At 42.1% G+C, this 11,919-nt stretch overlaps 2 protein-coding genes across 2 annotated transcripts; both read right to left on the reverse strand.

The window, feature by feature from the left end:
* Positions 1-4,753: 4,753 nt before the first annotated feature.
* LOC116250030 (uncharacterized) lies at positions 4,754-5,537 on the reverse strand. The gene has a single exon (XM_031623358.1). The coding sequence runs from the start codon at positions 5,433-5,435 to the stop codon at positions 4,962-4,964; it is 474 nt and encodes a 157-aa protein (XP_031479218.1). The 5' UTR covers positions 5,436-5,537; the 3' UTR covers positions 4,754-4,961.
* A 4,578-nt stretch (positions 5,538-10,115) lies between these two features.
* Positions 10,116-11,375, reverse strand: LOC116250028 (uncharacterized). The gene has a single exon (XM_031623355.2). The coding sequence runs from the start codon at positions 11,116-11,118 to the stop codon at positions 10,399-10,401; it is 720 nt and encodes a 239-aa protein (XP_031479215.1). The 5' UTR covers positions 11,119-11,375; the 3' UTR covers positions 10,116-10,398.
* Positions 11,376-11,919: the final 544 nt, after the last annotated feature.

The following is an 11,919-nucleotide window of genomic DNA, read 5'->3' on the forward strand; positions in this document are numbered from 1 at the left end:
GCTCCTGGTTACGTCGGCTACTAGCCTAATTCAACACATGTGCAAGAGAGGTAGCACGCCTCTCTAAAAGCCGAGTGAATTCAGAAGCAGAAAACTTCAACTTGGCCTGTTACTTAGCTGGTTGGTAACTTGATCCCTTCGGAAGGAAACAAACCAAGGGTGGGGGGCTAAAGCAGTACACGGCTCAATCAATGGCGGTGCTTATTGGAATGCATATTAGTTAAAGTCGCTAGCTGCCACCATGTCCTGCTGCTAGCATATTCATAGCTCTCCATCCATGCATGGAAACGCCTGTGTACAGAAAGGAACAAGACGGGAGGGGGCTGTGCCTAGTGGGGTTGGGTCCAACCATTTGAATCGATGGTCGCATTTCAATTCCATGGGCGTCTAAGAGACTAATATGAGTTTTTGGGTGAGCCGGAGGGACCTACAATTCGAGTGAGAGGGGGGTTTAAAACTAGATATACTACTCAAACCGACTAGCTATACTATGCTCCTTAAATCGAATTCATATCGATTTACCCTCATATTGGTAGCATGGTGCTATTACCACCATGCAAAGAAATGAATCGAAGTCTCCCTCGTTACTTCTGCATCCATCTCATGGCCCCAGTGTTTAGCAAGCCTTGAGACCATATGTTTCTCTCTCTCTCTCTCTCATTGTTGTCCAAGTGAACCACAACTTGGGCGTAAAGAGTCGTACATGAAACAGAAGAGGGAATTATATATTGGCAACTAGTCTTGTTACACGGCTAAATATTATAGGAGGGGCCCCTGATAGTGATGGATTGCGAATTTGGGTGTCCCCGTTCTAATCAGACTGCCTTGGAATATCTTATCTGTGCCCGATCTTGGATGAGGATCAGATCGGCATCTTCAATCTAAATACACATATTCACAACTGCACAATACATATAAATGAGTTCGATCTTTCTGAACTTGTTCATTTAACAGTTACATCTTTGTCGAGTGTTGTTCACTTGAAGAGTGAAGAAGAACAGCAATCGCTTGTGGCGCTTCTGTTCTTGCAGCCGTCGATATTAATTAGTTCCTAATCACTCGTCCTGTTTCGACCTCATGAACTCCAGAGTAACAGACGTCCCGCGTCAATCTTCTCTCGGCAAACTCCAAACTCAGGAGTCAAAAGATTATGATATGGCAACTGAATGAAATATATTCGCGTGTTTCTTAGCGCATTTAATCAGGTTTAACTGAGAAATCGCATTCTTATACAACTTGAGCTACTTTGTCCAACTAATTGCTGGACAAGTACTCAGCCTACTATGCCCATCTAATTGTATTCATAAATTGGAACTACTTCTCATGGGAAATAAAGTTAAGGCAACAGAACCAACAGAAAAACCTTAGAATATGCATGAAAATCTCAACAAATTGCACCTGTTACAGACTTGTTTTCACTGAGTAATGCATTTTTATGAGAATTAAAGCATGTGGGATTCAAAAGTTTAACCGCTTTTGGATGTGTCACTATATAATATTCGTGATCCCAAAAATTGATATTCTATGCTTGCAAGATTTATTAGTTTGAACTAATGTTGGATCATTCTCTGAAGTGGGAATCGGTGCATTTTGTTTTACATTAGATTTGGAAACCATCTAGCCCCACTTGGCATTACATTTACATGACCAATAAAGCATAAGAAGTGACAGTTTGTGCAACTAGGCGTCTGAGTGGCCGGGCCACAAAATTGCGTCAGGTAAAATTCGATCACTTTTTTCTCCTCTACGCATAACAAGCAAAACTTTTCCCATCAAAACATGCCGTCTTATCTTCGTTCAATCAAGATTAGAAAAAGGTGCTTTCCACTAATGGGAACAAAGAATAAAGGCACCCCTACGTTGTTACCTATGAACCAAAAAATAAAAAAGCCTCTAGAAAAATTTCCATGAATCCCGCTACCTTTAATTTCTTTTATTGTAGATGACATAGTTACTGCTTCCGTGGACAGCAATTGAGAAACTAAGCCTAAAAAAAGTTTATTTGAAGGTAATTAGATTATGAAAATGCAGTCAAATAGATGCGTAGAAAAGATGTTGATCTCAATGCGTGTGTGAGCACTGTGCCTAGTGTGCATGTGTATATGCAACACCTACAACCAACTTAAACCTGAGAATTGTTTTCTTATTTCAACATCACTTTTACTTCATTTGTGCCTTGCGGATCTTTACTTGCTTCAGGGTACTGTTTGATAAGAAGAGCATTATGTACCTGAAAATTTTCTTGAAACACATTTTCGTAAAACACATGTTAGAAAAAACGATTGATTATAGGTACTTTTCCCTAGCACTGGCAGAACCATAAATTTTGGGCCCAAGGGCACTAATTAAGAAAATCTTAAAAACCATTAAAGACACGAATATATACAAATTAGGTTCAAATAGTTTCGGGTGAATAAGAAATTAACAACCTACCATCTAAAAAAGAAGCCTGAAGACCATTCCTATGAGTTCCAACCCAAGCAACAACTTGTGGCTTATTCGGGTCGAGACTACGAACAACCTGTCTTTCTCATTTCTTACATCATATACACACAGGTCGATCTTACCTCACCCGGCTGATGTGCGTTGATCTGGCGTCCTCCCAAACAATTGAAAAGAAATGAAGCTTGTCCGTAATTTATTGGTAGAGGGCAAGAACAATTTTAAGAATACCAATTTTTTGCAGGAGACAATTTGTCCATGGCTAATAAGGTGGAGGTGAACATAGACAAGACGAAGAGGGTTCCGATAACATCTTGTTTAAATTTGACCGTGTACATCTGATCTAAATGGTTGACTTAAATAAGAACCACTAGTTGAGTCGCCGGAGTTCAAGAACTCAGTGTCTCACGCTATTCTTTTAAAATGGTGTCATAAATACATCAAAACTATAAGTAATTTAAAAAAGTTATATATAGAAACACACATTGATTGAGAAGCCCATTCCCTTCCAATCAACCTTGTACGGGACAGTATTTAAAATTGGCGATCACAATTGAAATTCGACAGAGAAATTTAAAGTGCATTTACTCATATCTAAACTGCCCCATCTGGGTCAACAAATAGGGAAGTAACAATCTATATCTTTTAGAGGACATCAGTACTAAATTGTTACTGTCCAGTGAAACTATCTCAAAACTTGGGGTAACTTCATAAAACATTGAAACATAGTGTTTCATGCATTTACCCCAAATTTTGAGGCAGAATCATTGGACAGTAAGAATTGGTTATCGACATTAAACGACTCCTTAGATAACAGTCCCATGTGCTCTTGATGTATGAACTATGATCATGTGACTCTTAGATGAACATGAAGCAAAGTAACTTTTATGAAGTTGGTATTTTTTTTCTTTTAAAGTTGATAACTTCTTTAGCTATCCTGCATAATGCACTCGCAGAGAAACAAAAAGAAAGAAAAAACCAAAGGGAAGTGACTTGAGGCTTCGCGGTGCTTTTTGCCTAGAGAGCTTGCAAAGTAACCGCATAACAGCCGTTCATGGTCTCTTCTGAAAATTCCAGTTTGTCATGTTATAGGGTGACCTAAGAAAGGTAACTAAGTTTGTTGTGCCCTTTCTATGGATCGATTGCTTTTTGTCCCAACCCTTTTCAATCTGTGGGCTCTTTCTCTCTTGTACCAAGAAAAAAAATTATTGGGCGAATGGAGTTTGGTGCAGATATGGTTCTTATAGTGGTCCCGTGGATGGCGGAACCTTCTTTCACATCAGATTTTTCATATACATATCATGTGCTTCTCATAGTTCACACATATATATATATATATGTATATAAATAAATTATTGTGTCTTGATGAGCACTGAAATTTTGCATTGATGAAAGTCAGCCACCAAGCCTGCAAGAGAAGACCACCACAAAAAAAGAATGGAGCCAACAAGAATGACGGGGTTTCCTACTTGACACCTCTTATCGTTCCCTTCTTATCACCCGTTAATGTTTTAAAGCTTCAAGCTAGTTTTCACGTCTAAAAAACTAAAACGAAGTTTTAGATCAGGTTGCTTCCTCGTGTAAGTGGGGTTTCAGGACAGAGTGAGTGACTAAACCTATCGACCCAAATGTTGCTTCCTCAAGTAAAGTTTCAGCGTCATCGATCCATGGTTCCGAACAACTTCCTCTCAGCCGCACAAGAAATTCTCCCAACATCTGATTGTTAAGTTAGAGTCCTCTCTGTGCGATTTGTTTGGCTCGTCCTTTTGTAGTCCCCTTGGCATGATTGAACTCTATGCAAAACAAGGTAAAAAAAAAATATAATACTATATTCTTTGACTAAACAAGTTGAAAACGTCATAGAGAAATCTACACCAGCCACCACGCACGTTCCCCCTGCCACGCCCTCTCCAAAGGTTTACCTTCTCGCTTTGAGCCGACCTCCACGTAAAGTCGCGACGAACGAGCCCGGCCGTCGGCCGGCACCCGCCACCGAGTTGAGCCCACTGAGCTCCCGGAGAGCCCTTTCCCCTAGCTGAGTTAAGCAATCTCTGCGGAGAAGTCTCCTTCCTTCTTTTAATTTTTCACCTGCTGTACTCCTTCCTCTCCTCTCCCCCGCTTTCTTACGTCCCAAGCAACATAAAAAGACGGAGCGAAAATATTATACAACCATGATCCAGCAGAAACGGAAAAAGGAGAAACAAAGCGTTCATTTCTCTTTCCTCTCGCCATTGCAACAACAAGGGGAAGAGCGGTGACTGAACTGCTCTTCCCCGCAAGTGACGACCCAAAAAGAGCGGACAGCAGGAAATGAAAAATCGACTACTTTTATTTGTACACATTGAAGCGGCCCATATGAATGAGAGCGAGTGAACAGAGACTGCTTCCAGTCCACCACCACTGTCCTCGCTCTTTCGTTTCCACGGCAAAAATGGAACTAAAAAGAAGAAAATGTACAGAACATTGAACAAGCCAAACGCGAATCCGTCTGTACAAGCGCCCCTCTCTCTCAATGTCAGTCAATCCCATCCTTCTTGGATCGTGCCGAGCCTCGCCCCAGCCCTCCGACCACACCCACCAGCGCGTCCCTTGGTCGCCGAAAGCCCACCCTGCTCCTCCTCCTCGTCGGCCACGAACACGTCGTAGCCCTTCCTGCTGAGCGCCGCGCTGGCCCTGGCGGCGAGCGCGGCCATCTCCGCGGGGCTGAGCGGGCGACGCAGAGAGCTGAGCGGGAGGACGAAGTACAGCTGCCCCGGCTGCAGCTCCTCCTCGGCGCCTATCGCCGAGACGGAGCCGTCGTACTCCATGGCGTCCGAGTTGCAGATGAAGCAGGCCGGCTCCCGCCGGAGAACGTGCGACGCCTTCACCGGCCACGCGAACTCCTGCAGGTCGCCGTCCGGCAGCACGAGCTTCGCCGTTCCCCGGCACGACGACGACGACGACGACGAAGCCGCCGACAGGACGGCGGCATCGCGGGAGCAGCACGAGCCCATAGCGTCTCTCCAACAGGTTCCCTGGCACACGTGCGTCGCCTCTGGAGGCACTCCTCGCCCTCACTTCTTCTCTGCTCCCCTGTGTGATCGAGTGGGAGAAAAACAAAGATGAAGAACGGAGGGGTGAGGGAGCGAGCTCCTCCTTGTTATAGGTGGGACACCGGGCGGTGGGGCCCATAGAGGAGAATGGGGACGGACTCCTGTCCACGCTCGGCGGTGGGCCCCGCAGCGGCCAGTGACTGCGTCCGTCCGTCGTCGGTGTTAGAGAGAGAGAGAGAGGGAGACGGTCAAAGAGGAGGGTGCCAACCTGGAATTGGCGGATGACAGCGTGTCCTCGAAACTCACAATAAATAAAAAGAGAGTGGGGGAGTGAGACGTTAGTCACGAGGTCACAAACGGGTCGGAGTCGGATAATTCGTAGACCCGGTCTCTTTTTCTTTTTATATTATATACAACGCATGAGCTTGAATCTTTGTAGATTCAGGGTCCACGCCAAGTGTATTAGAAAATGTGAGTTTGGACAAAGACAATAGCACTGGCAGTCTCGATCAGCCAACGAGGCAGTCCAGTCCATCTTGTGAACACTGAGTTTTGCCGGTTCCTCAATTTGTTAATATGGACGAGGACGACAGTTGCATATGCCTTTCTCTCTTGTCCCAAAATAATTAACAATTGGCTGAAATGGATTTAAATCCAATCCCGATTGTCACCAATACCTACCATGGTGGATGCGGATCGGGTTTCACATGGTCAAATCCAGAGCATGAGTTACTTAGACCCGTGGCCACTAGCAGGTGAAGTTATGACTCCCATCGACATCCAGATTGTGGATCTTGATTTCAAGATCTGCATGTTCCTATACATTATGAGGTAATCAAAAGGAGGTCCCACATCTCAATGTTACCAAATGATGATGAGTAGCGCAACAGGTCAGGTTGGGTCGCGGGTATTGACCATATTCTAACTTCTAGTTTCGAAAGCTGCTATCCTCATATTATATTGAGGAATATTGATATGCGCTCATGTTATTGTTATCGTTCGCTAGGGGCTGGTCAGCATCGTTCAGCCTTGTTAGCTACAGTTGGGGTGAACAACAACAGTCAAGCTACTCGAGCTCGAGTTCATGAGTCAGTCTGTTCAAATAACCAAGTTGAGTTTGAGTTCACTAAACTCAAACTATTAAAGCTCGACTTGGCTCGAAAATGATATGTAGCGATTTTTTAAATATTCAACTCGCTTTTTTAATTAAAAGACTGATATATTGACGTTAATTAATTATGTAAGTTTTTACAAAAGCTCATTCAAGTTTGTCAAGTCTTAATCGAGTCGAGCTCGATTTATGGCAAAGTAATAGTCCATATATTCAAACGACTTTGTCGAGCCTTAATTGAGTCGAGCTTGAGCTTAACACATAGCTGCCGAGCATAGCTCAAACTGCTTCAATCGAGCTATTCTTGAGCTCAAACAAGAGGTTTCATTAGTCAAACCGAGCTCGAGCTGGCTGAACTCGGGCTCAACTTCACCCTTAACTACAGCTACTTTTGCAACCTAACTGGATGACGCATAACTGATATTGGGCGTGAGCAGCAGTGGGTTGCTGTTGTGGATGGAGATGAGGAAGGAGGGTGGAGGTATGGTCTTAGTCAGAAGAACTCTTCCTCCTTCCTTTTGCCCTTAATTTGACGCATCGATACGCCCTTTTCCTTTCAATGCGCTGGCGATCAGCCCTACCCACTTTCACTTTCATCTCTCACCATTCTCCCTCCTCACCTGCATCCACTCGTTTGAAAATCAGTTTTTCTTTCACACATATATATAATGGTTCAATCATTCACCATGGTTAAAATTTAAAATTTCTTTTTAGTTTTCTCTCAACCTTTCACTTTAAAAACATCAACAACCAAGATGATTCTGTATAGGTAAGGGACAAAAACAAAACCCATTAAACTTTCTATTGAAGTATTTTTACTGCAAGTCACCTATGATCTTAAAAGTGGTCTGATGACAAATATACATTAACTTAAAATCATTTTTATGTTAATAATCTTTTTATGATAAACAAAGAACAGCTCTTTTAACATCAAAATGACCAAAAAAGATCACTTTTTTATAAAAATAACTTTAACTAAAACATGATTTTTATAAAAATTTTTTTTTTAACAAAAATTTAAGATGTATGGTTTTTAGCCCTTACCCATCCAGGTGGTTGGTCTAGCAAATTTAAGTTTTCTTCCTCTCTCTCTCTCTCTCTCTCTCTCTCTCTCTCTCTATATATATATATATATATATATATATATATATATATATATATATATATATATATATATATATATATATCATAGCAGACAGACTTCCCGCGGCGATATTCACGAGGTCATATTTTGGCTTATGCTTAGGAGACGAAGAAGGTGTACGAGACACGGTGGTTCATCATTCATGGCCATGGTGAAACTTTCCAAGAGGGTGATGGATCATGTGATCATGGGAAAGATTGCAAAACTGGGAGGGAGTAGATCTACACATATCATGGCAAAATGTTGGTGGCAATGATCAGTTCCTGATCTCGATCAAATTTTCTCGTTATGTCAATTCAATCTTGTCAGATTTCATGAACGGGATCATGCTGTCAGAACATTGCCAAATTTTGCTGGCTGCAGAAAAAAAAAATACAGGCTACAGAAAAGGACCCATCGTTGATGATGAAAACTTTGTGGCCCCTTCTTCATGTATCAGACCGTCTAATGCATGAAGCTGGTTTCCGGTTAAGTTGAATGACCATTCAATTCAATCTCCAAGAGCGCGACAGAATGGCAATGGCATGCTTACAAATTGTGGACAGATATTTACAGAGTGCTTTCGTAAAAGCTTGTATATCTTGATGAAGTCTAACAAGTATTGGAGTTTCGAAAGCAGAAGGTGGCCATGCCCCCATTACAGTCGCTGAGTTGTTATTTTGCAGGCATCGATGAGGAGGAGACTTCACCATCCAGAAACGTAGAGACAGGACTAAACGGTCTGAAAGGCTCAGACCCCACGCGGTTCAGCAAGCTAGGGATGGAATCTAGCTATCTGGCTGCGGATCAGATCTACCGCTGATCAAATTCGAGTAATCAGATTCTACAGCTCGATTCTGACCTGTTTTTACGAACTGCATTCAGATCCAACTAAGATCACGAAATTGGTCTCTATCTCGATCGATCGCCCCAGATGTCAATAAATCGGATATACAGCTGAACTACATAACAATTAGGATATGAAAACAACAAAGTGATATCCGATTAAGAATTTGGAGATACAAAATGGCATGAACAAATCAGATTCTGATTCGAATTCGGATGTAAGCGAATATTTGACTGGGTTTGGATCAAATAAAGCTTTCATATATGTCTCACATTCAACCTTTCTAATGTGGTTTTGATTCAGTTTAAAAGTCGGATTTGGATTGGAATGTTAGTCTAAAAATAGAATTAGGATTGGATTTATATTATGAATTTGGATATAGTATAAAAGTTTCCCTATCTGGATTCGAATATATAGACATACGAAAAAATGTCTGGTAAAATATATATTTAAAATGTCTGTGGTAAAATCTGTATTTAATTATTATCTGATCCGTCGACATCTGCACAATGCGGATTGAATTAAGGACGTGCTATCTAATGTACCTCCCTTTTGAAGAATTAAACTAAAATGTATTTAATTGCTAGCCTGATCTAAACGAGAGGAGTTGTGGACCCTGACAACCCTTTATTTGTATAATAAGAACATACGGAAATGCAATTTTCACCTCCTAGCCAATATCATGTCGATTGTGTTGCTGACCTTTTGTAGAGTTTTAAGATATAATTTCCACCAAACCAAGAGCACACATAAATTCATCATTTATAAATTAATCCTTAAGTCTCTCTCTCTCTCTCTCTCTCTCTCTCTCTCTATATATATATATATATATATATATATATATATATATATATATATATGGCGTCCAAATTTAAGTTGGAGGTGTCAGTTCAAGAATACGACAACAATGGTGTCTAATCAGCTGCAGGGAAAAGATGAGAAGTTGTGGGCTAAGCTATTGGGAACGTGATTCTCATGTTGGCCTGGAACTTATCCAGCGATGCATTCTCCACAACCCTTTAAAGGTCAATGAAAGAATGTCAGTGTCACCAACCCTCACATTTGATCAACATTAACATTGAGATGAACTCCTTCCACCATCTTCTACCATTCGTGCCTCATAAGAGGCATTTAGTAACAGAAACACCAACATTTATGTTCGAACAATAACACAGTGTGTGTTTCCTGCCACCAAAAGCTCCTTATATTTGATCAGTGCGTTCACTTTCAAAAATTTAAAAGAGTTCGCTGGCTTGATTAATTGGTTAAACTCCGGCTATCATGAGAAAGTCACGATTCAACTTTTATAAGCGTTAATTGCTGGCCTAATCAAAGGCAGGAGCTGAGGTTCCAAGCTAGTCAAGTGCTAATCTAAGGGGATTTGAAACTGTAACTAAGAAGGTTCAGGTCTCAGTCATCCCTCAAAACTCGTTCAAGAAAAAAAAAAAAACATGCTTAAGAAGATTGCAGTCTGCAATCGATAGAGCGCAGAGTGAGAGTGAATCCCTGCATGTGCCTCCATGAGAAAGAGAAAGAGAAAGAGGAAGAGAGAGAAGGGGATAGATGGGGTTCCTTTGGATTTCTTTGTTCTCCATTCCAGATGTTTGCATAGTGGCAGCCAAAGGAACACTTTTTCAAAGCATGCCCACTATGCACAACCCCAGAGGATATGGAACAAACTACCATTTTTCGCCCTTGCATTGGAGTGAGTACAAGGACAGCATTTCAAAGTGGTAGTCGCAGTTGTAGGAATTCCCCACCAACCACCGCCTTCGAAAAAAAGCATGACCATTACAAAAGACAAGTTGAGACACAAGAAAAAGAAGAGGAAACTAAACTTCCATCATTTGGACATGAGAGATCCAATGACCCCGGCAATCATGGCCGTCGGATCCCCTAAAACGGCGGAGATAATGAACTGAACGGCTAGCCCCGCCATCTCGCAGCACTTCCTCACTTTCCCCCTCTTACTCCTGTGGTGATTCTGAAGCGTACCCTTAAGACTGGGAATCCTAGTGTACAACTCCAAGCTTCTCTTCCCGTTGGAGTAGTACAAATCCTGCCAGTTATCGGCCAACATCTCCTTCACGCAGGAGACGTGCAGGTGGTACTTCTTGCAGGCGCTCCGGTAGGACCAGCTCGGCCCCTTGCGGCCGCAGCGGTGGCAGGCGGAGGAGACCTTCTTGTGCAGGTAGAGCTTGACGTCGCCGTCGTCGAGCATGTGAGGGAGGTTGTAGCAGCAGGGGTGGAGGTCGAAGCCGCAGAGGCGGCAGTGGTAGACGAAGCCCAGCACGTCCTTGCCACAGGCATTGCAGTAGCGCAAGCCGTTGCCGGGCGGCCTGGTGAAGAACTGGAAGTTGCATTTGGGGTAGAAGGGGTGGGAAATGGACTGGCTGGGCACCGCGCAGCACTTGTGGAGGTCGAAGTCACAGAGCTCGCACTTGTACCTGCACCCAATGCCGGCCTCCTTGCAACCATCGCACCTGAAGGGCACCTCCTTGTACTCGAACTTGAGCCTGTGCTGAGGGTGGCTGGAGTGGATGATCTCCTTGTTGTAGATCATCTTGGCGAGAGCGGATGGGCTGGCTGGCTAAAACAGCATGCAGATGCAGATGACTCTATAAATAGATTGAGACTGAGAGAGGATAAGGATAAGAGTGATTAAGAAATCCCCTGGGAGAATGGCGCCGCTTTTTAATGGCCATTGCTTGTTTCTCATACATGAAGGGAATAGATTCAAGTGAAATAGTCCACTAAGCAAATGGGCCTACAGGGGAATAAGTCAGCCAGCATTTATGCCTTTCTCAATTAGAGATGGTGCTTCTGTTAGGAGTCGTCCTTCCCCACCCACATCTGCATCCATGTGGAACCAAAACCAAGAGATATATATATATATATATATATATATATATATATATATATATATATATATATATATATATATATATATATATATATATATATATATATATATATATAGAGAGAGAGAGAGAGAGAGAGAGAGAAAATGATTTTTTGCGCTTCAAAGTGTGCTCGCTGTGTTAGAATTATCTATGATACTACTACTTTTTCTTAGGAAAAAAAAAACATAGTGGCCAAGCATTGCAAAATTGACAAAATATATAGGAACATTTAAGTCTGCCAGATGGCCGATGTTATCAGTGACTAAAAATTAAGAATATATGATTAAAATTGTTATAAACTGTTGCTAAAAGCACTAATACTGTCACGGCACTATAAACCATTGTTGATATTGTTGCAGCAACTCTTTGTTTAGTAACAGATTTGTAACTTTTAGTCGTCCTGCATTTTGACAGATAACATATATATATGTATATATATATATCTTGATTGTTTGATTTAT

Source organism: Nymphaea colorata, chromosome 3 (genome assembly GCF_008831285.2).
Source record: "Nymphaea colorata isolate Beijing-Zhang1983 chromosome 3, ASM883128v2, whole genome shotgun sequence".
Classification (NCBI taxonomy): domain Eukaryota; kingdom Viridiplantae; phylum Streptophyta; class Magnoliopsida; order Nymphaeales; family Nymphaeaceae; genus Nymphaea; species Nymphaea colorata.

Excerpts from the sequence above, each read along its gene's own strand:
- LOC116250030 (XM_031623358.1), bottom strand. The coding sequence starts at position 5,435 with ATGGGCTCGTGCTGCTCCCGCGATGCCGCCGTCCTGTCGGCGGCTTCG.
- LOC116250028 (XM_031623355.2), bottom strand. The coding sequence starts at position 11,118 with ATGATCTACAACAAGGAGATCATCCACTCCAGCCACCCTCAGCACAGG.